This window comes from Sus scrofa, chromosome 1 (genome assembly GCF_054392235.1).
Source record: "Sus scrofa isolate SSC_HxYL_T2T_F1_AM1 chromosome 1, Sscrofa_HxYL_maternal_Yorkshire_Landrace_v2.0, whole genome shotgun sequence".
NCBI lineage: Eukaryota > Metazoa > Chordata > Mammalia > Artiodactyla > Suidae > Sus > Sus scrofa.
Genome location: NC_139383.1, coordinates 107,676,904 through 107,704,362, shown reverse-complemented (window position 1 = coordinate 107,704,362; position 27,459 = coordinate 107,676,904). Strand labels below are relative to the sequence as shown.

General features: G+C 51.4%; 1 protein-coding gene across 50 annotated transcripts in view; it reads right to left on the bottom strand.

Annotated features, from left to right (window-relative positions):
* The window catches only part of CTIF (cap binding complex dependent translation initiation factor), a 321,869-nt gene that overhangs the window by 80,450 nt on the left and 213,960 nt on the right, over window positions 1–27,459 (bottom strand). For 32 of the 50 annotated variants that reach the window (XM_084965542.1, XM_084965695.1, XM_084965642.1 and 29 more), the window contains 2 exons: window positions 19,981–20,467; window positions 16,420–16,719 (listed from right to left, as the gene is read on the bottom strand). In XM_084965542.1, the coding sequence (XP_084821668.1) occupies window positions 16,420–16,719; window positions 19,981–20,467 (787 nt within the window). Of the gene's footprint in view, window positions 1–16,419; window positions 16,720–19,974; window positions 20,468–27,459 lie in introns of all 50 variants that reach the window. The other 18 variants (XM_021092817.2, XM_084965595.1, XM_084965677.1 and 15 more) reach the window with 1 other exon arrangement.

Below are 27,459 nucleotides of genomic sequence, written 5' to 3'. Positions count from 1 at the left end.
GTGGACCAACTAGTTGAAGATGCTGCCACTCCTTCCTCTGGCTTAGACAGGTGACAGAGGCTTGAAGCCTCATCTGAGACATGATCCACTTCCTCTGTGGCCAGGGCCTGTCATAGGAGACTTAAACTGCCCCTGACCATGGAGCTGCCAACAAAGGGGCACTCACAGATGCCCATGTGCCCAGGGCATCAGAAGCGCCCACTCAACAGGACCCACTGTAACTCAGAGTTGCAGCCTCCAGCCCCTGGGACTGCCAAGTGGAGCAAATCAAACTGACCTGAGTTCCCTTTGACTTTTTTCATGAATCACGATGGTTCTGGGCTGGAAACTAGTGGGTGGGATGGCCACGGAAGAGAAGCTGAGGCCAGCCGGGGACAGCCTGGTGGAGAGGGACACCTCTGCCCCTTGTTCCCACTGACAGGCAGGGAGCAGCAGACCCTGAGTAACCAGAGCTCAGGTCTGGAAACCATCTCCAGATTCTTTCAGCCATAAGATGACAATGGAGAGATCACATGGCCACTGTTCTATCTGCAGGGGAGGAGGCACCAATCGAGTCATCTGAAAGGCATCTTCTTATCTCATTTTCCCCCACTTACTTTCTACCTTCTACCTGGTCCTGCCCCATGCCCAAAACAAATACCCCTCCAGCCAATAGAGGCACTTGGGCAGCAGGACAGTCTGAGGAGGTGTGGTATAGGGCAATGGGGGTGGGGGGGCACTGGGGTCCAGCTCCGCTTCTACCACTGACTGGCTGTGTGACTTCAAGTGTCTGTGTGACTTCAAGTGTATTTCCTAAGCTTTCTAGCACTTCCCCCGCCTTTTCTATCACTTTCTTTAGCCACATGTAGAATGGAACTAATAATGCCCACCTTGCAAAAGTCTAATGAGTACTTAGGGTGCACAGTATCTGCACACAGCCAGTGCACGATAAATGCCTGCAGAGTGACTGCCGTCCTGGAAGGGGGAAAAGGACAGTGCTCTCAGCCAGACACCTGACAGGAACCCTTAGACCCTGGGGGAATGGCACTATGCAGGCCCACCCTGGGGGTCTGGAAGGGACTCCCAGACCAGAGGTGTCTTGTCTCAGGGCTGGGGCCCCACAGAGGCTGGAAACTGCAACACCAGAGGGTGACTGTGGCAGAGTCACCATTGTATGGCTGAAATCTTCCTTGTGGGAAAACGCAGAGGACCCAAGGTGCTGGGCTGGACTGGGAGGGGCCTGCAGGCAGGTGAGGCTTGCCTTGCGTGCCGGCACCCCCTGCAGGCTGCTCTGCCCACAAGGCAGGCGCTGACTCCCTACCCCAACCAGGAGGGAGGGGAGGAATGGCTAGGACTGCAGACCCCTCCACGTGGGGAGCATCTGCTCTTTTTTGGTCAACTCACCAGCAGCAGCGGCAGTTAACAGGCACTGTCTGTATGCACAGAATGTCTGCTTTAGGATAACAAATTGCTGAAAGGGACCTATGCAATCACTTTTAACCCCCTAATTTAAGGGTGAGGAAGCTGTCAGAAGGGTGGAAGGATGGGCCAGCTGAAGGCAGAGCTGGAGCAAGGGATGGGGATCCTGCAGCTCAGATGCCTCCAATACTGCACCTTCAAGTCCCCTACTTCTGAGCAGCAACCCATCTTCTCTTCCTGCCCCAGTCCGCCCCCAAATGTTTCCCAGGCTCTCTCCAGTCCTGGACCTGCACGCAACCTTCAGAAGCCCAGGGACTGTGGGAGCAGAACGGGAGGCGCCATGAACCCTGCTGCTTGGTGGGGATACTGACCACACCCCTGGACCACATGAGGACACTGAGGCCCGCAGCCAGGCAAGATGCTGGCTTCAGACTTCCTGTCTCCTGCCGTACCCCTCAAGGCTGGCCAGAAAAAATGTGCTGGGAGAGGAGGAATGGGGCTTCTGCAGAGGAAGGGGAGGTAAATGCTGTGGAGGTTACTTTGTGAATCTGTCCAGCCCCAGGCATCATGTGTAAGTAACCCTTCTTCTGCAGGCTGAAGGGCTGCTGCGGGAGGAAGAGGCTGTGAGACAGCAGCAGCGATGCAGGCTATGTGCGGATATGGAGAGCATCTCCACATGGCTCCTGGAAGCAGCTGATCCACCAGGAGGGGCTGAGTGGGACACTGGAAGTGGGCACCTGGAACCTGCCGCTCCCACAAGGCACTGGATGGGTCAGGAAAGGGGCGGTGGGGGGGAGGGTCTCACCTCAAATGTCAGGCCCCACGCTGTCTGCTACAGTGAAACCCTGGCGTCTGGAGCCTCCTAACAGGTGCAATGGCCCTACCTGCCTGCTGCCCAAGACTGCCTAAGGCCCAAGGCTGTCAGGGAGCTCCCTACTCTTAAGGTAGAAGTTTTAGTTCTGGATTAAAACAGTCTTGGCCTGCAATGGCGAGAAGCGAGTGCCAGGAACTGAACAGGCCAAGTGGTTACTGTGACCTGGGGTTACGGCCTGGCCTGGCAGCTTCACACTGGGGCTTGCTGACACTCACAGAGCCCCCGGCTGCTGCCTGGACACCCTCGGCCAGGCTGGCAGTGCACAGAGTGTCTCATCCTACGGGGCTCTCCTGCATAGTTGTGCCCCTCCCCCCAGGCTCCTCCCTCCCACAAGCCTTTGCTTTGGTTCCTTCCTCCTGGTTTCCTCTATCCCCCCAAATCCTGCCTCTTTTTTCATGCTGCCTCCTCCAGGAAGCCTTCCCTAGCTGCCAGCATGTAAAAGGCTTGACTCCCTCCTCCGACTTCCCTAAATTGTCCTCTGGTTGCTCTGGCCTTGCCCCTCCAGCAGGACTCTAAATATCCATGAGAGGCTAGCAGCCCTTGCTTTACTGGGAGTTAACAGTGCTGAGCTTGGGCACCCAATAGGGCCTCAACACCAGTCCCAGGACCCCTTCGAGAGCCTTCCTTGTGGCTGGGTCCCAGAGCTATCCATAGTGCTACATCTAGATCCCAAACCCTAGCATGACTTCGGGGCACTTGGGCTTATGGAAGATGTGTAGGAGCCACTCCCAGGAACTTTGAATGGATGGGACTCATCAAGGGCAGTAGAAAAATAGGCTTTTATGAAAATCAGAAATCCTTCTTGGAGGAACCTTAAGAAGACATAGATATGTTTCAGTGGATTTGGACAACGATTCCCTTTTTTTTTTTTTTGCTTTTTAGGGCTGCACCTGGGGCATATGAAAGTTCCCAGGTTAGGGGTTGAATTGGAGCTGCAGCTGCCAGCCCACGCCAGAGGTACAGCAACACTAGATCTGAGCCACATCCATGACCTACACCACAGCTTGCAGCAGTGCTGGATCCTTAACCCCCTGAGTGAGGCCAGGGATTGAACTCTCATCCTCATAGATACTAGTTGGGTTCGTAACCCACTGAGCCTCAACAGGTACTCCCTAACAATCATTATGTTTATGGGGTAAGCAGGTGTAGGAGACACGTATTATTATCCCATTTAATGGAAAACTAGGTGGAGGGCAGCCAGACTGTGACGTCTGCTCAAAGTCGCCAACTGACGTGCCAGAACTAGGGTTAGGAGATAGTGTTGAACTCGGGGCGTTGTAGATGGTTTCTTCTGCAACACGTCACAATGTCATCAAGAGCAAGTCTCTGGGGCCTGCAGGCTGAATTCCAGGTAATTCTGCTTCCAACCCCACGTTAGAGAGACTATGCTAATCAGACTTTTCTCAACACCCAGAGTAATGCAATGATGGTCATTTAATGAGCTCAATGGTGTGAGTCCAATACGTGGAGCTCCGGTTTACATGCAGCTGCTCAAGAATACACTTACTCCAATGAGAGACAGATATTCACAAGCTTTAACTGGAGCCCAGTCATCCCCAAAGACAACCTAAGCTCCTCCCTGCTGGGCTTCAAGGCCCCTTCAAGGAGACTGAACTCAAAGCCTCTGGCCAAGACAAGAATTACTGGTCCCTTATCATTGTTCCACTCATCTCATTGTAATGCCCTTCCCCCACTTGAGCCACCTGGCCTACTCCTTCCTACCCCCTGCTAGGAAAGATATATGGCTCACTCCTTACTCTGCCTCTATAGGGGCCTTATACCCACCCCCCAACCAACCAGCAGGTGTATCTCAAGACCCCTCTTTCCCCAATATCAATCAGCACGTCAGCGGGTGTATCCCAAGACCACGCCTCTCCCTGGGCTGAAAAAACAGACATGACCATGTGCTCAGCATCGGCTCTAGGCAGCATCTCTTATCTCAATAAACTCTACTTTCTCTCCACGTGCCATGCTCAATGAACTCTTCTTTCTTTTCACCCTGATATGAGTCTGGAAATTCTTCTTCCCACCTGCGTGTACTGACCACGACACTCCCTCCTTTGGTATTGCTCTTGGTCAGTGGCCAAGCTGGGAGGTGGGGGCACCAAGTGTGGTGCCCATCTGGGGGGGAGGTGGGATGACCTCTGTCCACTTAAAGGGAGCCTCTTCTTTATCTAGGGGACATGGAACCTTTAAAGCAGTGAGTTCAAGACAAGTGTGACTTTCTTGCTAGTTGTTTAAAAAGTTGTCTTGTTATCCTTTTTCATCCCCTAACCCTCTTTGCCCCATCCCCACCCTAACTTTTTTGGGGGGCTGTACCTGTGGCACATGGAAGTTCCCAAGCCAGGGATTGAATCCAAGCTGCACTTGTGACCAACACCACAGCTGCGGCAACACCAGATCCTTAACCCACTGCTCTGGGCTGGGGATCAAATCTGCACTGTTGCAGAGACAAGGCCAGATCCTTAACCCCCTGTGGTAGAGTGGGAACTCCACTTACTAACTTCTGATAAGTCACTCTTATTCATGCCAGGCATCCAGCACATAGCGAATCTACATGGGTATGGGTGAAGGAAGTGGAGAGAGAGGAGCCCACAGCAGTGTGGAGGGGGCACGGGGAAGGGACTGGGGGCACATGGGGTGAGTCCTGTTCATTCTCCCTCCAGATGGCCAGTAGGCCATGTACTTGGTACCCACTTTGAAACCCAGGCTGTGTGCCATGCTGGGAAACCTCAGGTCAAAGATGCCCACTGATTTATTCTTGCAGCTCTTGGGGACTGTTGTGGCAGCTGCAGAAGGAAGGGGAGCAGAGATGGAGGAATATTTTTCCCATGCCAGTCCCTGTGGTAGCAACCCCAGGCTCCAGCCTCTGGATTGTGGAGGCGGTGGCTGAACTCTACTGTTCTACATAAGGAAGGCTGGGAGCAGGTCCCAGGAGGAGGGGGCGAAGGAGGCCCACTACGGCAGCTTGGATCTTTGAGGGGCAGACTCGAATCTGCGTGTGCTCTCTTTACAAAAGAGGTGGTCACCTAAAATCTCTGGTCCTCTTTGTAACTGATTTCCAAGCATGACATCCTATAACCCAGCATCCACAGCTACCTAAAGCAGGGCTTTTGTTAGTCTCCTTAGGCCTCTGGTCTCTCTCATCTACAATAAGAGTGGTGAATGGGTTGAATGGATAATCTATAGATCCCTTGGGTCTACACTGTTCTATGATTTTTACTTTTCACTTTTTTTTTTCCTTTTTAGGGCCACACCTAAATTCCCGGGCTAGGGGTTGAATCAGAACTATAGCTGCAGAACTTCGCCGCAGCTTGTGGCAACACTGGATCCTTAACCCACCGAGTGAGGCCAGGGGTCAAACTCCCATCCTCACAGACACTATGTTGAGTTCTTAACCCGCTGAGCCACAATGGGAACTCCTGTTCTATGATTTTTAATTAATTTTGGGATGCCACAGTCAAGAACCAACAGTGACTCCCTGGTTCTACTTCATAAAGTCCAATCCCTTTCGTTCTATCTTCCAGGCTTCCTCTGACTTCATTTCCACCTTGGGTTCCAGGTAAGGCAGGATCCTCACTGTCCCTCACTTGGGTCTTAGTCCACTTCCTTTCCCTCATGAACACCAACCTTCCAGAACACAGTTTGGCAGTTCCTAAAAAAAGGTATATGTTGAGCTTTCATATAATCCAGCAATTCCACTTCTAGGTAGATACCCAAAATAACTAAAAGCAGGGGCTCCAACAGACACATGTATGTGGCACGTTCATAGCAGCATCACTCAAAATCGCTCAAGAGTAAAAGAAGCCAAGTGTCCATCTGTGATGGGTAAATGGATAAACAAAATGTAGTTTATCTTCACTATGGAATATTAGCCAGCCATGAAAAGGAGGGAAATTCTGACATGTGCTACCACATGAATGAACCTCAAAACCATGACGCCAAGTGAAAGAAGCTAGACACTGTATGATTCCACTTAAATGCGGTACACACAGAGCAAAGAGTGTGAGAATTCACGGAGACAGAGGGAGCATGGAGATGCAGAAGGCTGAGGAGGTATTGTTTGGTGGCTAAAGGGCTTGTTTGGGATGATGAAAGGGTTCTGGGGGTGGATGGTGGTAGTGGTGCTGCAATGCTGTGGTTGTGCTTATGTCCTTCAAAATGGTTAAGACGGTAAATTTCATGTTGCACCTATCTTGCTGCAGTTAAAAAAAATGCCAAATAAAAAAACTAAATTGGGAGTTCCCATTGTGGCACAGTGGTAATGTACCTGACTAGTATTCCTGAGGATGCGGGTTCGATCCCTCGCTTAGTGGGTTAAGGATCCAGCATTGCCGTGAGCTGGGGTGTAGGTCGCAGACACAGCTCAGATCCTGTGTTGCTGTGGCTGTGGCTGTGGCTGGCAGCTATAGCTCTGATTAGACCCCTAGTCTGGGAACTTCCATATGCCATACATGTGGCCCTAAAAATCAAAAAATACAAAAAATTTAAAAATAAAATAAAAAAACCAAATCGAACAAGCCAACAATGAAACCTTCTCTCTTTAACCTCTCCTTGGAGTCCAGTTTTCCTGATAAGGCTTCCTCACTCTGCTGGATTAGTTAGTGCTTTGGTCAGGCCATCGTGCTCTTCGAGCTTTTATAGGGAATGCCAGACTCCTTGGGGCGTTGAGGACCCTGAGTCCAGAGAAAGACCTTGGGGAATCACTCAAGACTATTTGCTTCCCTTTGAAAGGATGACCCTCTGTGTCCCCTCCCTGCCCAGGGGCCACTGCTATCCCTGTGGCTGGGGGCCTCCCTAGGGAGTCAGGGACAGGGCGGTGAGCAGTTACATAACCCGCTGGGAGATTTTTTTTTCATCAGCCCAGGCGGTGCCAGCTTTCCAGCGGCGGCCGCGGCAGGTAGAGGCGCCCTGTCTGGGCCGGCCGTGCCCGGGCAGGGCAGCGATGCAGCGATCTGGGGTGGCTTAACATAGCTCAGATTCCCGGCGGCGGCTGGGGGCTGGCCACTTGCTGAGCTGCGGCAAAGGAACTGCTGTGTCCTGCTGGCCTGGCTCTGAGGAGGGGCAGGGGGAGGAGGAGCTGGGGGTGAGCTGCCAGCCAGCCAGGGGTGACCCTCTGGAGCCCGGGACACACGAGCTGCCTTCTCCGATAACCCACTTATCTGCAGGGCCTGCCTCGACGTGGCAGCCTCAGACAGGGGAGTGCCCGGCCAAGTTCTATCAGGGGAATTAATGGGGGAAAATGAAGCCGGGGTGGGGGGTGAGGGTGTGCCTGGCAAGGAACATGGGCGATGGTGAAACAATTCCTGCCCTGGGTAAAGCTCCCCACCAGAGCTGGGAGGAGAAGGACACTGTGCATCCTTTCTGCTGCCCTGGCACCTGACCGCCACATCTTGGTCCCCATGGGCTGAAGCTCCAGGGAGCAGCATCTGATGCTTGCCGAATACCTGCTGTGCGGGCATGGTGGTGGACACGAAGATGACTCAGACAGTCTTGGCCCCCAAGACACCTCGGGACAGAGCCTCCCATGAGAAAACCTTGCCTGGCAGCCTGCCATCCTGGGCTTCTTCCAGGACTGATATTTGTTTTTCCTCTGCTTATTTTCAGATTAAAAAAAAGCAAAATGCTTTTTTCTTTCCTGTTCCAGTCACAGACTGCTTCTGTCCCACGGGGCATTCCAAAGTTCTCAAAGGGGCCTTAGAGTGACCATTTTTGGAAGCCACTGTGCCCCCACCAAGTCAGAAGAACCTGACTTGAAACCTTCCAGCTGGGTTCTTGAGTAAGAATCCCCTTCCAGCTGGGTCCCCTTAGACTTGGGACAGTGTCCCCATCAGCACAAAGTAAAGGAAGACGAGAAGAGAGGGAGGATTGGCAGATCTCTCTCTCTGTCTCTCTTACACACACACACACACACACACACACACACACACACACACGCACGCGCACACACACGCACACACATGGCTCCTGCACGGCACGCTGTACATAGCAGGTGCTCAACGAGTGTTGTTTTTTGTTTGTTTTTAGGACTGAACCTGCAACATATGGAAGTTCCCAGGCTAGGGGTCTAATCAGAGCTACAGCGGCTAGCCTACACCACAGTCACAGCAACACCAGATCTGAGCCGTGTCTGCGACTTAACACCACAGCTCACGGCAACGCCAGATCCTTAACCCATTGAGTGGGGCCAGGGATTGAACCCGCATCCTCATGGATACTAGCTGGGTTCGTTCCCGCTGAGCCACAACAGGAACTCCTTGATGAGTGTTTGTTGAGAGGAAGATATGAAGATTGGAAGGAAGAAGGTAAAATTCACTCATTCCAAAGCAAGGGGGGGCAACAAGTTGGGCAGGTGGCACAGCCCCATCCCCTCCCCCCGCCTCCCCCTGGTTCTGGTCGGGGGGTGCTAAGAGCCTGGGTACCAGCCAGGCATCGCTGTCCCCAGTGGGAGAGCTGTGTCTGCCATGGACTCCTATGCAGGCCAAGCTCCTGTGACAGGCCATGTGAGGCAAGCCTGCTGGAGCCCACCGTCGGGGAATGTGTGTGCCAGCTCTGCCTGGCCCTTGCCTGCAAGTGCACCAATGACTCACAGGGTGCCCACGGAGCAACATTTTCTAAGAAAAAGAGACCTTCGGTGGACCTCCAAAACCACCCTCCATAACTTGCCCATGGGGAGCATTGCTTGCATTGCCCACTAGCCCTTCGCTTCCTCCCCTCTTGATTTCTAGCAACCAGTGGAGAGGAGCTTGGGGTGGGTACAGCCCAGGGCTTTGCTCAGGCTCTGGAATGCGCAGAACAATGTGCTTCTATCCCTGGGTATGCCTGGCTTGGGCCAACAGTAAAATTAGTTTACATGCCTGGAGTGCACATCGGCTCAGCGGTGGGCGTGCAGGAGTTAGGGCGGAGCTCAGGGTTGAGGGACAGGGTGCGAGGGGAGAGCCAGTCTCAGGAAGAACAGCTGTGCGGTTCATCTGCATATAGCAGATGGAGAGGTGCTTCCTCAGACACCGTCAGCCCTCCCTTGGCCTGGAAAGCCCAGAGACCCAGAGACAATTGGAAACCCAGTGGGATTCTTCTAGGAAGACGGATTTTGAAATCCCCGCTGATAGCTTCATGAGATGGATTCCTGATTTCCCCAACTTTCTGACCCTTACACCCTATCTGGGAGTGGGGGTGGCATGGGAGCTAAGAACTTGGGGTGCTGGACCGAACCCAGTTTGGCCCCATGACTTTGGGTAAGGCTTGTAGTCTTGCTGAGCCACTGTCTCATCTGTAAACGTGGGGGATGATTCCTGGCTGGAAAGTGCTCAGGAGAATGGAGATGCCCATCTCACACCGGGAAGCAATGGTACCTAAGGCTAAGGGCTGTGTCCCTGCCACCTACAGGCCCTGGTTGAGCACCCACTCTATACCAGGATATACCATGATGCCAGCAGCAGGGGACCAATGACCACACAGCCAGGATTCCTGACCTCAAGAAACTTACAACTCAGAGCTGGTTAGAATCCCCTGACTCAATGTTTGTCCATCTCCTCTCTCCTTCTGTAAAAGACTGGGGTTAGGAACTCCAGTTTGGGGTAAAGAGGAACAACTTTTGATTTTCCTGAATCCTGTCTCCTGGAGACACCTGGGAGATAAGGAGCTTCCCTTTTATGAATTGAGTTCAAGGAATAGCTCGGTCCGTCTGCCCAAGCCAGTGAATATGGGACCAAGACAGGGGCAGAGATGAGAGAAAAAGGATAGGAGAGGGGTGGATGGGTTCTACAAGCCCTGAAGACGTAGAGTGCATTTTTTTTTTTTTTTTTTTGTCTTTTTAGGGCCGCACCTGAGGCATATGGAGGCTTCCAGGCTAGGGGTTGAATCGGAGCTGTAGCCGCTTGCCTACACCACAGCTCACAGCAATGCCAGATCCTTAACCTACTGAGCGAGGCCAGGGATCGAACCCATGTCCTCACGGATGCTAGTCGGGTTTGCTAACCACTGAGCCACAATAGGAACTCCCAGGGTGCATTTTGATTCATCGAGGGGGCAGCCAAACCAGAAAGTCTTGAATGCACCTTCTAGGGCTAAAACCTACAGTTAAAATCACTCCCAGAGGAGTTCCCATGGTGGTGCAGTGGAAACGAATCTCACTAGGAACCATGAGGTTGTGGGTTCGATCCCTGGCCATGCTCAGGTTAAGGATCTGGTGTTGCCACGAGCTGTGGTGTAGATTGCAGACGAGGCTTGGATCCCATGTTGCACAGGTCGGCAGCTGTAGCTCCAATTGGACCCCTAGCCTGGGAACCTCCATGTGCCATGGGTATGGCCCTAAAAAGCAGAAAAAAAAAAAATCACTCCCAGAGACCCCTGGCACCATGGAGCTCCTGTCACCACTCAATGAGTTTCGATGTATCAAAAGCCCCAAACATAATGCTTAGTGGTGACCCAGCTTGAAACTCTGAAGAGTCAATCCATTTTCTAGCTCTAGGTCAGCTTTGTAAGAGGCAGTCTTCTAGAAGGTCCTGGTAGAGAGCAATTTATTTTAAAATCTGGTCACATGCCAGGTTCTGATTTTGCGTTGTCTTTTCACAACAGCCCTGCTGTGTTTACGACTTGGTGAGATGAGGGGTTCTTTTTTTTTTTTTCTTTCAAAAAAAGGTATTGCCTCCTTCTGTTAGATGTGTTGTTGACAACGGTTGCTAGGGAGAGTTGGGTTCAGTTACAGACACACTGATGCCTGCTCTAATAATACTTTGCTCTGCATAGCTCAGATGCAGACACCTCTTGGCTAAACAGGGCACACACATTTCAACAGAGGAGGGCTTGAACTTACACTACCCAAGCATATCTCGGCAAAGGAGCACTCCCTGAGCCCAGAGCGGAGGGCCCAGGGTGGTGACGGGGCAGAGCTGGGTGGAGGGGGCGCAGGCCTCCAATTCTTATCATTCCAAAGGTCCCATAAAAAGAGGCACACTCATTCTTCACCTCGCTGTGAAACCAGAGCCCCCTCCCCCTCATCATGCCACAATTCCCTGGTGAAGATCAAGGCAGTGTTTTGGTGACTTCTGTAACCTGGGGGCTGTGGGCAGCCCACGATCTCCTGGAAGTCAGAATCCATCAATGTGGGATCCTGCAAACATGCGGCTGGCAGTCGGGAGGCATGCGGCAGGCTAGTCAGGGAAACGGATCACATCCTCAGCTTTATGGGGGCCCCCACCTTTCGACCTGAGTTGTGAGCGCGGCCCTTTTCCTACAACACGTGATAGGTGATCCAACAAATGTCTGAGGCCAAGAAAAAGGAAAGCGAACCCAGGGTCAGGGGGCAGTTGCTGAGAGCAGAAATGGAGCTAGCAGGGGAGGAGACGCAGCTCTGGCCCCCTGGTGAGTGTGGTGAACGCAGAGGGTTTCCAGGAGGGATCTCAGAACAGTAAGGTGCCTAAGAAAGGCCCCCTGAGATGGTCCAGCCCAGCTCCCTCCCTGCACAGAGGGGAAACTGAGGCTGGGCTGCCCTCATCTTCTGCTTTGATGTTCTCCCAGCTTGGGCTCTGAATCCTCTGCATTGCTCAGCAGAGTCCAGTCCCTGGTCCGAGTTTCCTGCCTGGTTCACAAGGGCGGGGCTAGTGGGTTGGTACGTGACAATGGCGGCACAGTTGGGGTATCTCTGGAGGATCTTCCTAACAATGATGCTCAGCCTACTGCATTGCAGAATCAGCTGGAAAGTCCTTTTTTTTTTTTGTCTTTTTAGGGCCACACCTGCGGCATATGGAAGTTCCCAGGCTAGGGGTCGAATTGGAGCTGCAGCTGCTAGTCTATACCACAGCCACAGCAACATGGGATCCAAGCCATGTCTTCAACCTATACCACAGCTCACGGCAATGTTGGATCCTTAACCCACTGAGTGAGGCTAAGGATCGAACATGCATCCTCATGGATGCTGGTCGGGTTCTTAACCCGATGAGCCACAACAGGAACTCCTGGAAAGTTCTTCAATAAAGAACATCCAGGTCCATCCCTGGAGTTTTGAAATCAATTGGGCTGGAGGAGAGCCCCTGGCACCTGTATGTAAAGTGTTTCCCCATGTGATTCTAACACGGGAACAGCTAGGCGGAGGACCACAGCCCTAAAGAAAACTTGGTGGCTGGAACTCAATATTCCCAGGCTTGATCCCCACTTCTGACATCAGATCAATAAAAGACTATGCCTGTTATGAACTTGACCCATCACCTACAAACCATCATCCATCTAATGTCTTATGATTCAAAGTGTGGTCCCTGGACCACCAGCACTGGCATCACCTGGGAGCTTGTTACAAATGCAGCATCTCTGGTTCCACTCAGACCTCCTGAATCAGAACCTCTACCAAAATAAAATCCCATGGGATTCAAACACAGATTCAGGTTTGGGAAGCACTTATCTAGTGAAGACTGCACATGACAGACATTCAAGAAATGTCTGTGTAATAAGTAGAATTTTATTTATAAGAACACCACTAATGAAAAGGGCCGCACCTAAAGCAAAGACTCAGTCGAGACATAAAAACTGAAGAGGATTTTTGAGCTGTGGGATTGGTGACAGGGGTCCACTGGGACCCCAAGACTGACCCTGGCATTGTCAGGACTCACGAGGACAGTGCTTTTGGGTTTCTTGAGATGACAATGCTGAGTCTGGCTGGGAAGGGTTAAAGGTCCTTTGACCTCCCCCTGAGCCCACTTCTCTCTCCATGGGGGCTGCATCCCCACTTGGCAGTGCCCTCGCACTGTGCCACAGAGCATCTACTACATCAGAGCCTGCCCTTCTCCTATGCTGCCAGCTGCCAAGCCTAGGCAGTGAACACAGTCGGCCAAGGAGAGCAGCATCCAAAGACAGCTGCCGGGAGCTGTGTTCAGAGAGCATGTCACACCCTGTCCTCTTTACAGCCAGCATCACTAAGCCAGGTCTCCGAACTTGTACATGGAGGCAAGCAGTGAAACCTGGCCACGTGAGCGGCATCTCAGAGGCTGCCACACTGAATCCAGGGCCAGCTGGGGATCCAGAGGCAGGGGGCCTTGAGAGAACACAGATGAGTGTGAACCTCGGAGGGAGAAAGTGGGCGAAGCACCCTGGGGGTTGGATCCAGGACTATCTGGCAGGATAAGGATGCAAATTAGGTTTGCCAGAAAATGAAAGTAGGTGAAAAGTCACCCCCGTGGGTCAGAGGCAAGTGGGGTTTGATGGGCTTTGCCCACTGCTCTCTTTCCTTGAGACTTTTGGGCCTGGGGTGGTGGGTAGCCACGAATTATGCTGTCTGGAAAGCCTACTCCAACCCGGCCCTCCTCAGCTGCAGAGGAACAGGGCCTGGGGAGGCTCCGGCAGACATGTGGGTTCCTCTGGGTCTCGTAACCAGGGGTCTGCAAGGGGCTTGGGGGCAGCCTCGCACCAGCACATCGAGCCCGTCTTCCATGGGAGCCCAAAGGCCCTAAACAGCGACCCAGGAGGCTTGTGCTTCCAGTTCCAGCCTTACACCCCTTCATGCAGCTCCCTCCTATACTCAAGTGGGGGCTTCAGGGAATGAACAGGAAGCATGTGGGGGTCTAGGGGACATTTCAGTTTCTAAATATCTGACCCTCAAACGCTCCACCCAGGCAAAAAGCAGATTAAAAGGGACAGTTCTCTGTGACACCACGATGCTAGTAATGCTGGGTCTTTTGGGGCTGGTCCTAAAAGCCTGTCACACACAACAAACCTTCCATGAGCCCCGATATGGGATAAGCAGGTTTCTGAGGATCAGGGAGACCCAGGACTGTGTCATGCCAGTAGCAGAGCCAGGAAAAATTGAGAAAGGAAGCTCATGTAGGGCCGCTCCTGCCCTCCTGGGGGTCCCCAACTCATCTCCAGCAGCACAAAATCATTAGGCCTGCAGATGAGTGCAGGGAATCCAAGAGCTTTCCCAGTGGGAACTGCAGAGGCCAAGCTCCAGTCAACAATGGCTGAATCAGGCCGAGAAGCCCTGGTTCCTGACTCAATTTAGTGCTCTTTCCCCTCACTGGTGTTGGCCAGACTCTGGCTCTGAGCACATGAATTCCACAAGAAGTCATTAGCTGGGGAATGCCAAGGGGACTTCATTGAGTTTGATGCAGCCAAGCAGGTTCCCTTCCTGCTGGCTTAAGCCAGTCCACTCTGTGGCTGGTGGAGAGGTGGGTGTGAGGGCCATGGAGCTCTGTTTGTGGCTGGGCATTTCCCAGGATTGATGCTCTCCCGGACACTGTGGCTGCTCTAACCGCAGGTCACTGGAAGAGAGGCCTGAGCTGGGCAGGATCTTAGGCAGCCCCTGTGGCCAGCTGCCTTTCCCGGCTGGGTGCATCTTGCCCCACATACTTCATGTGAGTCTGTCTGCCCCTGGCTCTGGCCAGGCTGCTTGGAGCTGGCAACCATTGTCTAGAAGTCTTGTCCTATCCTCTTGACAGAAGCCAAGGGCCAAAGGCTGATGCGTCCCCAACTCCCCCCATGCTTGGCGGTACGTGGCAGACAGGCTGCTCCCTGCCGTCACCCTCCACACTCTCCCAGGACATTCCGGCCTGCGAGGAACATGCCCCGATGTGCAAATCCCCCAGGTAATGCGGGAATTCGTCACCGGGGAGCATGGGCGATCCAGGGATGGAAACCTGATCAGGCCTGGAGCTGGACAGAAGCTGCCCCGGCTGGCCAGTGAGGCTCAGGTTGCAGTGAGCAGTCTCTCAGGGAAGAGGCGAGGATGGTGGGGAGGGAGCCTGTGGCCAGCCTTTGGAGGGGGCTCCTTCCTCCCTGTTCTTTGGGAAGAGACGGCAGACTGAGAACCAGGTGGCCAAGACCAGCAAGACCATATATCCTGGCTTACAGCTGAGGGTACAGGCCTGCTTATGAATAGACTCTCAGAAGTGTCTGATTTGGGAGTTCCCATTGTGGCTCAGCAGAAACAAACTCAACTAGTATCCATGAGGACGGGGGTTCAATCCCTGACCCCACTCAGTGGGTTAAGGATCCTGCATTGTCGCGAGCTGCAGTGCAGGTCGCAGACATGGCTCAGATATGGCATTGCTGCGGCTGTGGTGTAGTCAGCAGGTGCAGCTTCGATCTGACTCCTAGCCTAGGAACTTCCATATGCCACTGGTGTGGCCCTTAAAAAAAAAAAAAGTGTCTGGGTTGGATGACCTGTTCTATGGTGGCCTTCATTAAGAGGGTGGTGTCTTCCAGCTCCATAATTCTACTTCCAGAACTTTCAAGCTATTGTTTTACTTCACCTGGACTGGAATCAATTCCTATCTCAACTAGTCTAAGGTACAGAGACATGACTGTTCCCTAGCCAAGAGTCCCCGAGGACAGTCCCAGGCCTGGCATGGCCACCATGCTACCTCTCCCTGATGCCACCAGTTCTGGGACCACCAGTTCACAGGCTACCACCCAAGAGCCAAGCGCAGGTATTGGCTCCCTGCTCCCCACCTGTGAGATCAAACAGTGCTGAGCTCAGCCTGAGCGCCCTGCACCTACGCCCATTACACACCCCAGTAAAACCACAGCTGGACAGCAGCACCCACGCAGAAAGGAATGAGGAGGGGCCAGACTGAGCTCTCTGGCGGTGGAGGGATTTTGAGTGGGAAGGCACCAAGGAACACAATGCTGTTTGATCTCCACGCTTTCCCTCTGCCTTAAGAGTGGTTTCAGAAAGCCCAGCACATCCGTCCTCAAAGCCTGTACGCCTCTTGCTCAGACTCATCTCAGCACCAACTACAACCTACAACCAATGCACCACCTGCAGGGTCTGGAGGTGGTCCCACAGAGAGGAAGAATGGACTCGACGGCAAGAGTGTGTCTGCTGGGACGCCGAGAGGTCAAAGCACAGAGCCTGGTTACGACAAGAGCCAGCGCTCTTATCATGGAAATAGAAAGAGGGAAAGGCTGGGTAAACATGAAGCACCTATAAAATTATATTGGTCCATCGTAACCATGGAGCACTCACACAAACACGCAAATCCGGCCGCTCGTCCCTCGCCCCTCAAGTGCTTTTTTACTTTCTATAATTAATCGGGCAAGGGTGGAACTTGGGAAAAGTTCAGCTGTGGTCAGAATCCGCAGCCTTCTCTCTCGTAATAACCCACGGGCGGACGGGCGGGGTGGGGCGGGGATGGAGGCGCAGCTGTCGGCCACGTTACCTGGAGCATGTTGAGGAGCAGGCTCCGGAACTTTGTCCCTTCCACCATGAAGAGGGCCATCTTGTCGCAGAGCTTGGCGGCGGTGAAGGCGAAGCTGCGGTCGGACACGGCCTTCTGGTAGATGGTACGGACGATCTCCCCCAGCATCTCCTCCGAGTTGGTCGAGTTCTGTGCCTCCTCCATGAAGGTGGTCAGCTTGGCGTCCACATCGCTGCTGTTGTTCCGCATGCTGTTCAGGATCTCGATCAACTTGTCCATCTTGTTCTGCTGAGGGTTGGTGGTCTCCACCGTCACTTCATCCTGGGCGTGCAGGCGACAAACAGAGTCTCACCTGAGTGGAGCCCAGGTTCCTGTGGAGGGGTGGCCAACCCCAGAAAGGACCTGCCCTATCTTTTAGAACCTGAGGTCTGATCCCTCCACCAAGGACCCTCAGACCCAGGCTCTCTGCTGACCTTTCTCATGGCCCCTGTGACATCCTGGGTGGCTTCTTGTGCACCTCAGGTTTTACCCAGGATTCTCATACACCTTTGGTTTGTTTGTCTATTTGCCCATCAAATGTCTCAGTCTGGAGATGATTTGATGGGGCTTATAGAAGACGAAATAAAATGACAACTAAGGGCCAAAGAGAAAACAAGGGTAGGAAGACTAGGTCAGAAAGGAGGTGGCATCCAAAAAGTCTACTACATTGGTTAAAGGTAACCCTGAAGTGGCTACCTTGTCCTCCAGACCAAGGACACTCATGCCCTCTGGGTACAGGGATGCCCATGGAAACAGCCTTGGCACTGTGTCTCATGGAGACTGTGCTGGCTTACGTATACATGTATGTATGTTCTGGCTGTGTCTGTGGCACATGGAAGTTCCTGGGCCAGGAATTGAACCTGCCACGGAGCACTGACCCAAGCTGCTGCAGTGACAATACCAAATCCTTCTTTTTTTTTTTTTTTTTTTTAAAGAACTGCACCCGCAGCATATGGAAGTTCCCAGACTAGGGGTTGAATCGGAGCACCACAGCCACAGCCATGCCAGATCTGAGCCACATCTGTGACATACGCAATGCCAGATCCCTAGGCCAGGGATCAAACCTGCATCCTCGGGGATACTAGTCGGGTTCTTAACCTGTTGAGACACACAGGAACTCCAATGCTAGATATTTAACCTGCTGCACCACAAGGGAACTTCCTGAGCTGGCTTTTTACAAGGGCTACACACAAAGGAATCCTCCAAAGGGCCACAAAAACTACAGGCACTTCTGGGAGGGAAATTTCAGATTAAAAGCCCTATGCCCTTAGGAGGTTTCACTACAATGAGGACCAGACCTGGGCTGGAAGAGGAAGAAAATGGCATGTGAGGTCTCAATAGTATTTACTCAAACACGATAGATTGGTGGCCAAGGGTGTGACCGACCTATGACTAATGGGATGTGAGATCAGGACTGGAGGGCAGGGTTAGGGACATCAAAGGAAGGCCCGTGCCTGCCCTTCTGTCCTCAATGGAAGGGTCCTGGGCTGGAAGGCTCAGACTGGCTTTACAGAACCTGCTCTCTGTCTCTGACTGGATGGCTTTGGGTTTCACGCTCTGGGCCTCAGTTTCCTCCCTGGTAACAGAAAGAGGTTAGATTAAGATGGTCCACTGCTTTCCTTGCGCCCCGCCACTGCCTAAGCCCACTGCCTCTGGTCCAGGAGTCCGCACATGAGCGGACATGAGCGGAGTCCGCACATGAGCGGAGTCCTTGAAGCTGAAATACAGGTGCTACGGATTGACCTTATCTGTTCTGTCTCCCCCTTCCTGCTCCAGGCCAAGCATAATGGCTCCAACCACGAGGGCCCGGGGGTGGGGGTGGGGGGGGGGCGGAATCACCACTCATGAGGGTCTTCACAAAGGTTACAGCCTTGGATCTGCAGTCTGTCTGCAAGGTGGGTGGCATCACCCTCATTCTACAGATGGGTAAACTGGGGCTCAGAGAGGTAGGTGACTCGCCCAAGGCCACCTAGCCAGGCAAAGGCAGAGTGAGGTCTCAACCGGTTTCCCATCTGTGACATTGTGGTTACACTTAGTAAAACTTGAAAGAACTTCAGTGATGATCCTTCCTGGGGCTGAGCTGCAGCAATTTGTCCTGGAAACGCTTCCAGCAAAGGCCACACCCTGGTCATCGCTGGGGAATCTCTCCCAGGCTCTTGCTTTGGGCCGGGAGGGAGTCAATGAGGCTTTGCTCCAGGACTTTGCCCCACAGGGAGTGGGGGGTGGGCACTCGGGGCTGCAAGGGACACCAGGAGCAGCATGTCTGCTTCAAGGATGTACCAGGGAAGAAATCTGACCTGCCTTGTCCTGCCTGAGTGCGGATCTGGCCTCAGGGATTTAAGGTGGAGGAGAGAAGGCACCAGAAAGATGCTGAGAAGAAGCCTGGAAGTTCAAGTTCCACAGAAGTCCCAGAAGGAGGACTCCATGGAGAAAGGCTGAGGGCAGGGTGGCCTTTCTTGGGAACAGTTCCTTTCCAAGGTGACCTTTACCTGCACACTTGGCTGGGGATGGGGAACTAAGGTGAGCAGAATGAACTAAAAGCTGGAGTTCCCGCGGTGGCTCAGCAAGTTAAGAAACCAACTCATATCCATGAGGAATGCGGGTTCCATCCCAGGCCTCGCTCAGTTGGTTATAACAGGATCTGGCATTACCTTGAGCTGCGGCGTAGGCTGAAGACATGGCTTGGATCTGGCGTTGCTGCGGCTGTGGTGTAGGCCGGCAGCTTAGCTTTGATTCGACCCCTAGCCTGGGAACCTCCACATGCCATGGGTGTGACCATACAAAGACAAAAAAAAAAAAAAAAAAAAAAAAATGAGTGGACTGAAAGCTTCCAGGGACAGAGCCTGAGCCTCAGCCCTTCTCTGGAGACTTGTGGCATCTCTTCCTGATTTGAGAACCAGGGTCTAGGGAACAGGGCCAGGGGTAGGGTGAGGCTCCTGGGCAAATTTAAGGAAACCCTCATTCTTGGGGCCATGTGACTGCAGCATGGGCACCTGCATGATGCTGAGAGGAGGTGCCTCCTTAAATTTTGTCCCTGAGACCTCCCCCCCCAACCTTTGCTGGCTGATGAAGGAGGGAAGTGGCAAGGCTGAGGCCAGCGGTCTGGTACTCCCCTTGGGGAAAAGCCTTCTCATCTTACGAGCTCTGGGTTTTCCCCTGATGCCCTTGAGCACTAACAGGGCGGTATCTACCCTCAGGCAATGCTGGAGGGAAGAACCAGGCCTTCCCTGCACCCCTCCTGACACCTCTGGACCCATGCCTCTCCTCCCATCCCCCTCAGGCTGGGGGCTGGTACCTAGTGTCCACCTGTGCCTCTTGGGGGGTGGGATGTGCTGGAGGGGTTCACATGCAGAGCTGGATGGGCGGGCCTGCCCTCTGGTGGCCAGGGGCCCCTAAGGCAGTGATGACCAGGTGTTCTGGGTCTCTCTGTGTTTCCTTCCCCGTGACTCCCCAGGCCCGCCAACCCGAGCCCACCTACCAAAGTGCCTACCTCGTGCTGTCCTCCCTGGTGCAAGAGAACAAGGAAAATTCAATTACCGGTACCTTTTCTTTCAGCCTTCGCCGCAGCCTGTCTTTGGAAGACTGGAGCAGGGTAATTTTGGGTCGCTCCCCGCCGCGCTCAGGAATAATACTGTCTTTACGCTTTGTCTCGACCTCTGGACCCCCTGGCTGCAGCAGGGGCAGCCTCTCGGAAACTGCCGGGGCCAGGGCATCAGGGCTGCGGGGGGGCTCAAGGCTGCTGTGCCCAGCGTCCCCCAGGGTGTCCTCGAGTTTGGGGCTCTCCATGGTCATGGTCTCTTTGGCATTGCGGTGGGCGCCTGCCTCCCCCTTGTCGCCTGGTGGATGCTTCATGTTGCCGTGGTGCCAGCGCCGGTTCTGGCTGTAGCCGTGATGAGTGGACCTCCCTGAGGGGTGGGGCATCGAGCCCCCCTGGTAGGATTTCTGGTGGTCCCTGTTGTGTTTGGCACTGCCTGGCTGATGGTCACCGTGCTGTTGGGGCTTGTTCCCTCCTGGGGGTCTCTGCTGCCGCCTGCAAACCAAAGGGGAAAGATGCAGATGATCACTGAGGCTGCTGGCCAGGGGACCTATGTCCAAACACGACAAGAGGAATTTATTTATTCTTTCTTTCAATACCCCTGCTGAAGGCCTCCTATGTGCCAGACTCTTATGATAGGGCCTGGGGTTACCGGCAGAGAGTACAACAGAGAGGTCCCTGTGATTATAGCGGATTTAAGTCGATTGTGACTTAAGTATTTTATTCCCTTATTAGAGCATGCTTTAAGAGGAGTTCCCATCGTGGCTCAGTGGTTAACGAACCCAACTAGTATCCGAGAGGACAAGGTTCAATCCCTGGCTTCGCTCAGTGGGTTAAGGATCTGTGAGCTGTGGTGTAGGTTGCAGATGCAGCTCAGAAATGGCATTGCTGTGGCTGTGGTGTAGGCCAGTGGCTACAGCTCCAATTGGATCCCTAGCCTGGGAACCTCCATATGCTGTGGGTGCAGCCCTAAAAAGACAAAAAAGAAAGAAAGAAAGCATATGCATTAATACATGTGTGGGGAACAAAATTAAAAGACAATGAAATATACAGCAAACCCTCCTGACTGTCCCCTGACTGTTGTTTTCTTGAAGCAACTGTCTTCATTTTTTTTTTTTTTTCTTTTTAGGGCTGTAGGTGCGGCATATGGAAGTTCCCAGGCCAGGAGTCGAATTGGAGCTACAGCTGCCAGCCTATACTACAGCCATGGCAATGCCAGATTTGAGCCATGTCTGAGAACTACACCACAGTTCATGGCAACACTGGATCCTTAACCCACTGAGTGGGGCCAGGAATGAAACCTGAATCTTCATGGATACTGGTCAGGTGCATTTCTGCTGAGCCACAATGGGAACTCCAAGCAACCATCTTCATTTTGTGAACATATTCTGTGCATGTTCCAGCAAAGATATATACATAGACCTGCATCCGATAACAACTGTCCTATTAATGACTTTTTCCCATAGTGGCTCCTGAGAAGTTATACCATTTGTTAAACAACTTTTGGGGTGTGTATTGACATTTTCACCCCCAAACCCACTAACAAAATATGCTCTAAAAATAGCAATGCTTTGCTATATGGCAGAAATTGGCACAGCACTGTAAATCAACTCTACTTAATAAAAGTTAAAAAAAAATTAAGACAAAAAGCTAAAAAAGAAAAGAAAAGAAATAGTTATGGGCTGAATGGCATTTTACCCAAATTCATAGGTTGAAGCCTTAACCCCTAATACCTCAGAATGTGACTGTATTTGGAGATCGGACCTTTAAAGAGGCGGTTAGGTTAAAACGAGGCTCTTAGGGTGGACCATACTCTAATGTGCATGGTATCCTTATAACAAGATGAAATTTGAATGTACAGAGACACAGGGATGCGGATACAGAGAAGAAAACCCACGTGAGGCTTGCAGAGAAGGTGGCCATCTGCAAAAGAGGCTTCATGGGAAACCAAACCTGCTGACATTTTGACCTTGGACTTCATTTTGACCTTGGACTTCCAGTCTCTAGAACTTTGAGAAAAGGAATTTCTGTTGTTTAGCCATCCAGTCTGTGGTACTGTATTATGGCAGTCTGAACTGATCAATGAGGAAGTGACATATATTTTTTAAAAATACATTTTCATATACATCTCTCTCTCTTTTTTTTTTTTTTCCTTTTTTGGGGCTGCCCTGTGGCATAGGGAGTTCCTGAGCCAGGGATCAGTTCCGAGCTGCAGCTGTGCCAATGCTGGATCCTCAACCCACTTGCTGGGCGGGATCAAACCTGCGTCTCAGTGCTCTGGAGATGCCACCAATTCTGTTGTGCCACAGTGGGAACATGGCGGATTTAGGCAACAGGCTCATTGCTTTACTTGACACAACACTTTCAAAGCAGAGATTATCATAAGGAACAAATTTGAGGTGTGCATGATGGGGCAAACCCCAAAAGTTTTGATTTGCAGCCTACAGGCGAGCAGGGGGCGGGGAGGGCATACTGAGGACCCTTCAGTCCTGTGCACAAAGGGTGCTTCTGTCATTGAAGCAGGGTCCCTTTCGAGGTGCTTTTGGTGCCATAACTTTTATCATAACCTTTTCTTTATCTGAAATGCATTTGGAGAATAGGATAACCATGAGCTTCTCAAAAGCTATAAAGTCAATGAAGAAAGTTTGTGGAAAGAAGACTTTACTTTCTAAGGAACGAGACCCACATCCCATTCTGTGATGCATCTCTTTGGCAGGTACAAAAGGCCTTCACTGAACAGCATTTTACCAAAAAAAAAAAAAAAAAAAAAAAAAAAAGATTGTATTTATATACTCTAAAATGATTATGACTTACATAAATTCAATTTTAATGTCGATTTGATAATTTGTGAAAATCTGGGGGTATCTTGTTTCCTTTTCACATTAAAATTAATGAAAATCGGAGTTCCCGTCGTGGCGCAGTGGTTAACGAATCCGACTAGGAACCATGAGGTTGCGGGTTTGGTCCCTGCCCTTGCTCAGTGGGTTAACGATCCAGCGTTGCCGTGAGCTGTGGTGTAGGTTGCAGACGCGGCTCGGATCCCACGTTGCTGTGGCCCTGGCGTAGGCTGGTGGCTACAGCTCCGATTCAACCCCTAGCCTGGGAACCTCCATATGCCGTGGGAGTGGCCCAAGAAATAGCAACAACAACAAAAAGACAAAAGACAAAAAAAAAAAAAAATTTAATGAAAATCTTTTCCTCAAAGAATTTCCCTTTTACCAACATCAAATGTTGGCAAGGATGTGGAGAAAAGGGACCCCTCCCATACTGCTGGTGAGAATGTAAGTTGGTGCAGCCACTGTGGAAAACAGTGTGGAGGTTTCTCAAAAAACTGAAAACAGAACTACCCTATGACCCAGCAATTCCACTCCTGGGCATATATCTGAGAAAAACAAAAACACAACTTCAAACAGATGCATACACCTCAATGTTCACAGCAGCTTTATTTACAATTGCTAAGACATAGTAAAAGTGTCCTTCAAATAGATGAATGGACAAAGAAGCTGTGAGATATATATATATCCCATCTTACATATATATGATGGACTACTACTCAGCCATAAAAACAAAAATTTTCCATTTGCAACAGTATGGATGGTCTTGGAGAGCATTATCCTAAATGAAGTAGTCAGAGAAAGATAAACACTATATATCACTTACATGTGAAATCTAAAAAATACAACAAGCTAGCGAAAAAAAGAAGCAGCCTCGTAGATAATAGAAAACAAACCAGTTGGAGGTGGGGTGGAGGATGATACAGGGGTGGGAGAGTGGGAGGTGCAAGCTACTGGGTCTAAGATAGGCTCAAGGATGTATTATAGGATAGGAAGAATATAGCCAATACTTTGTAACAACTGTAAATGGAAAGTAACCTTTAAAAATTGAAAACAAAACATTTAAAATAAAAGCCTTCCCTCCTTGGCAGAATTAAAGTTGTTAAGGGAGGGACAGGTGTATAGGCTTCTTTTTGTTTCCACACACACAATAACTTACAACACACTGTATTCAAAAGGAGAAATTGTTATATTTCTGGAGGGAAAGTCAACAATTTGTTACAAAAGTCTCTTAAAACAGGTAGAGTGCTGGATCTTACAGTTCCACTTGTGGCAATTTACCCAAAGGAAATAAAGCACAGGGTCCTCGGCACAAGGATGTTCATCGCAGTAGTGTTTACAAGAGTGAAAAATAAAATATGGAGCAATTAAGAACGTGGTGAGGCGTTCTCTTGGGGTGCAGTAGGTTAAGGATCTGGCATTGTCACTGCAGTGGCATGGGTTGCTGCTGTGGTTCAGGTTTGATCCCTGGCCTGGGAAATTCCACATACCGGAGGGCAAAAAACAAAAACAAAAACAAAAACAAACAAACAAACAAAAAAACCCATGAAAAAGAATATAGTAAAAAAGTCCACTGTGTAGCATGTGTTGTCATATGTGTAGCACAGTGCTGTTTTTTTTTTTTAAAGGCAAGGATTTACATGCATAGAAAAATCTGGAAGGACACACACCAAAATGCTAACAGTCATTAAGTCATTATCTCTGCGGGAATGGGATGAGAATTTTTTCTTTTTTAGTTTTTCTTTTTAGGGCCGTACCTTCGGCATATAGAGGTTCCCAGGCTAGGGGGCCAATAGGAGCTGTAGCTGCCGGCCTACACCACAGCCACAGCAATGCCAGATCCAAGCCACGTCTGCAGTCTAAACCACAGCTCACGGCAATGCCAGATCCTTAACCCACTGAGCAAGGCCAGGAATCGAACCTCATGGTTCCTAGTCAGATTCGTTCTGCTGAGACACAGCAGGAAATCCTTTAATTGTGTTTTCTAAATGAACATACATTTATTTTTCAAAATTTTGTATTGTGGGATCACTACAGATTCACATGCAGTTTTTTGGTTTGTTCATTTGTTTTGCTTTTTAGGGCATGCCTGAGGCATATGGAAGTTCCCAGGCTAGGGGTCCAATCGGAGCTACAACTGCCAGCCTACATCACAGCCACAGCAATGCCAGATGCAAGCCGAGTCTGTGACCTACACCACAGCTCATGGCAATGCTGAATCCTTAACCCACTGATCGAGGCCTGGCATCGAACCTGCAACCTCATGGTTCCTAGTTGGATTCATTTCCACTGCACCATGATGGGAACTACTCACATGCAGTTTTAAAAAAGAACACAAAGGGATCTTTTGTATCCTTTACCCAGTTTCCTTCCATGGTAACATCTTGCAAAACTATAGTTCAGGATCACAACCAGGATACTGACACTGATACAGTCAAGAGACAGAACATTTCCGTCACCACCAGGATGGGGGTTCTGGCTCTGCTCACTGACCCCTCGATGGCTAGGCGGGGAAGGGTGCTGACTGCTGCTCCCCACATGGCCTCTGCTGACACACAGGAATGAGTCCCAACTCCCCACTCAGCCTCCCTGGCAGCACCCTGGTGGGGTTCGGGTGCCTTGTCACAGCCTGCGGAGGGTGGGCTCTCGGCCCCTTACTGGCATGGGCATGGGGGATGGAGGGGGTGGGGACAGTTTTTCTAGGGCGTGCCTGAAGTAGAGCGGTTATTTTCTAAGAGTTTTCTGTCTTCAGAGGATGCCCCTTTCTCAGTTCTTTTTTTTGGGGCGGGGGGCTACACCTGTGGCATATGGAAGTTCCCAGACTAGGGGTTGAACTGGAGCTCCCTCCAGGCCTACATCACAGCCACAGCAAGACAGGATCTAAGCTGCATTTGTGATCTATGCCACAGCTTGTGGCAATGCCAGATCCTTAACCCCCTGAGCACGGCCAGGGATCAAACCTGCATCCTCACAGATACCCGTTGGGTTCTTAACCATTGAGCCACAGTGGGAACTTCCCTTTCCTGGTTCTTTTGCTGCCAAGGGCAGGCAATAGTTGGGGCCATTTTTGGTCAGCCTGCAGCCATGGGCACCTCTGGGTTGCCATAGTCAATATAAAAACATTTAGGAGTTCCAATTGTGGCTCATCAGGTTGAGAACCCAACTAGTACCCACAAGGATGGGGGTTCCATCCCTGGCCTTGCTCAGTGGGTTAAGAATCTGCCATTGCCATGAGCTGTGGTATAGGTCGAGGATGAGGCTTGGATCCTGAGGTGCTGTAGCTGTGGGGTAGGTTGGCAGCCGTACCTCTTATTTGACCCCTAGCCTGGGAACTTCCATATGCTGCAGGTGTAGCCCTAAAAAAGACCAAAAAAAAATAAAAAATAAAATAAAAATAAAAGAAAAAGAAAAAAGAAAAAAGAGACATGTATAGAGGCCTGGTAGGTAAACTAAGTCCTGCTGGCTGGGAGTGCCCCAGGCCTCCTTGGAGTCCAGGTGCCATCTCATTGGGTTCTGAAGTGCATTCTTGATGCAAGCACCATGCTGCCCTGACACTTGGGTGGAAGAGGCCATTTCTCCATCCAATCCCCCCAACTGCCACCACCACTGCCGGTGCACGTTTAAGACAGCTTCATTCCTGAATGGTCTCACCCTAAAAGCAGGGGTCATCGTGGGCCTAATGCTCTAAGTTCTGGAAGAGGGTCAGTTTGCATTCCTAGGGGGGTATGAATCATCAGCATGGGCACCTGGGGGCCAGGGCAGAGCTGGGCCCCATCAGCAAAGTGAGTCACTGAGTCGGGTTCCTCCCAGCATCACTGACTGGCCTTCAGATGTGCCAGATGCCCAAGACACAGGTCAGCTCAGGAGTCTGCAGCCCTCATCCTGAGACGCATGGGGAGAGCACAGGAGAAATTCCACGGCCCGCCCACTCCCCGGGGTACCACGTGCCCTGACTTTGGTAAATGCTCCCTACTTTTATTTTTCAATTACTTTAAACTACTTGGCTCTTTTTGCCATCCACTCTCTTTGTTCTTTGAGTGTGAGTAATTTTTAAGCCCAGAGAAAAACCTTGGAAATTCCCTGGCAGATCATGTTTGATTCTTACAACTTTTGTCATCCTTATTTAGAATTTTTGTAATGCCTGCAGCTCTGGTCCAAAGAAGGTCCCCAAAGGATGGTCTACCAAGCCCTTCCCAGCATCTGTCTTGAAACTGGCTTCCCACTTGTAACATCAGGGATTCCCCTCTCTCTGCCCAGCATCCTCCCCAAGCCAACCCCTCCCCCACCCCCCTCCATCCCAAAACCCAACCCCCTTCTTTTCATCTGGAGGAGGAAGGAGATTACGGCTACCCGGCTGGTCAAGGTCTCAGAAAGAAATCAGCTAGGCAGAGCTTCTGCTTTTATTTCCTGGAAAGTTGGGGGGGGCGGGGGGTTGGGGGGGTTGGAACTCCATGTCTTCCTGGTTCGAAAGACCCTAGGAGCCAGCGCCCCCCCCATCAATACAGCAATGACCAAGAAGAATGCACCCCGTTGCTGGGCATTAGTGAGTGTACTCAGACTCACTCTGCCTGGGTGGCAACTCCTTTGTACATGTGGAGTGATGTCGGTGGGTGGGAGGGAGGCCTGGGAGTCTGCCCTCAAGGGCCCCCTCCT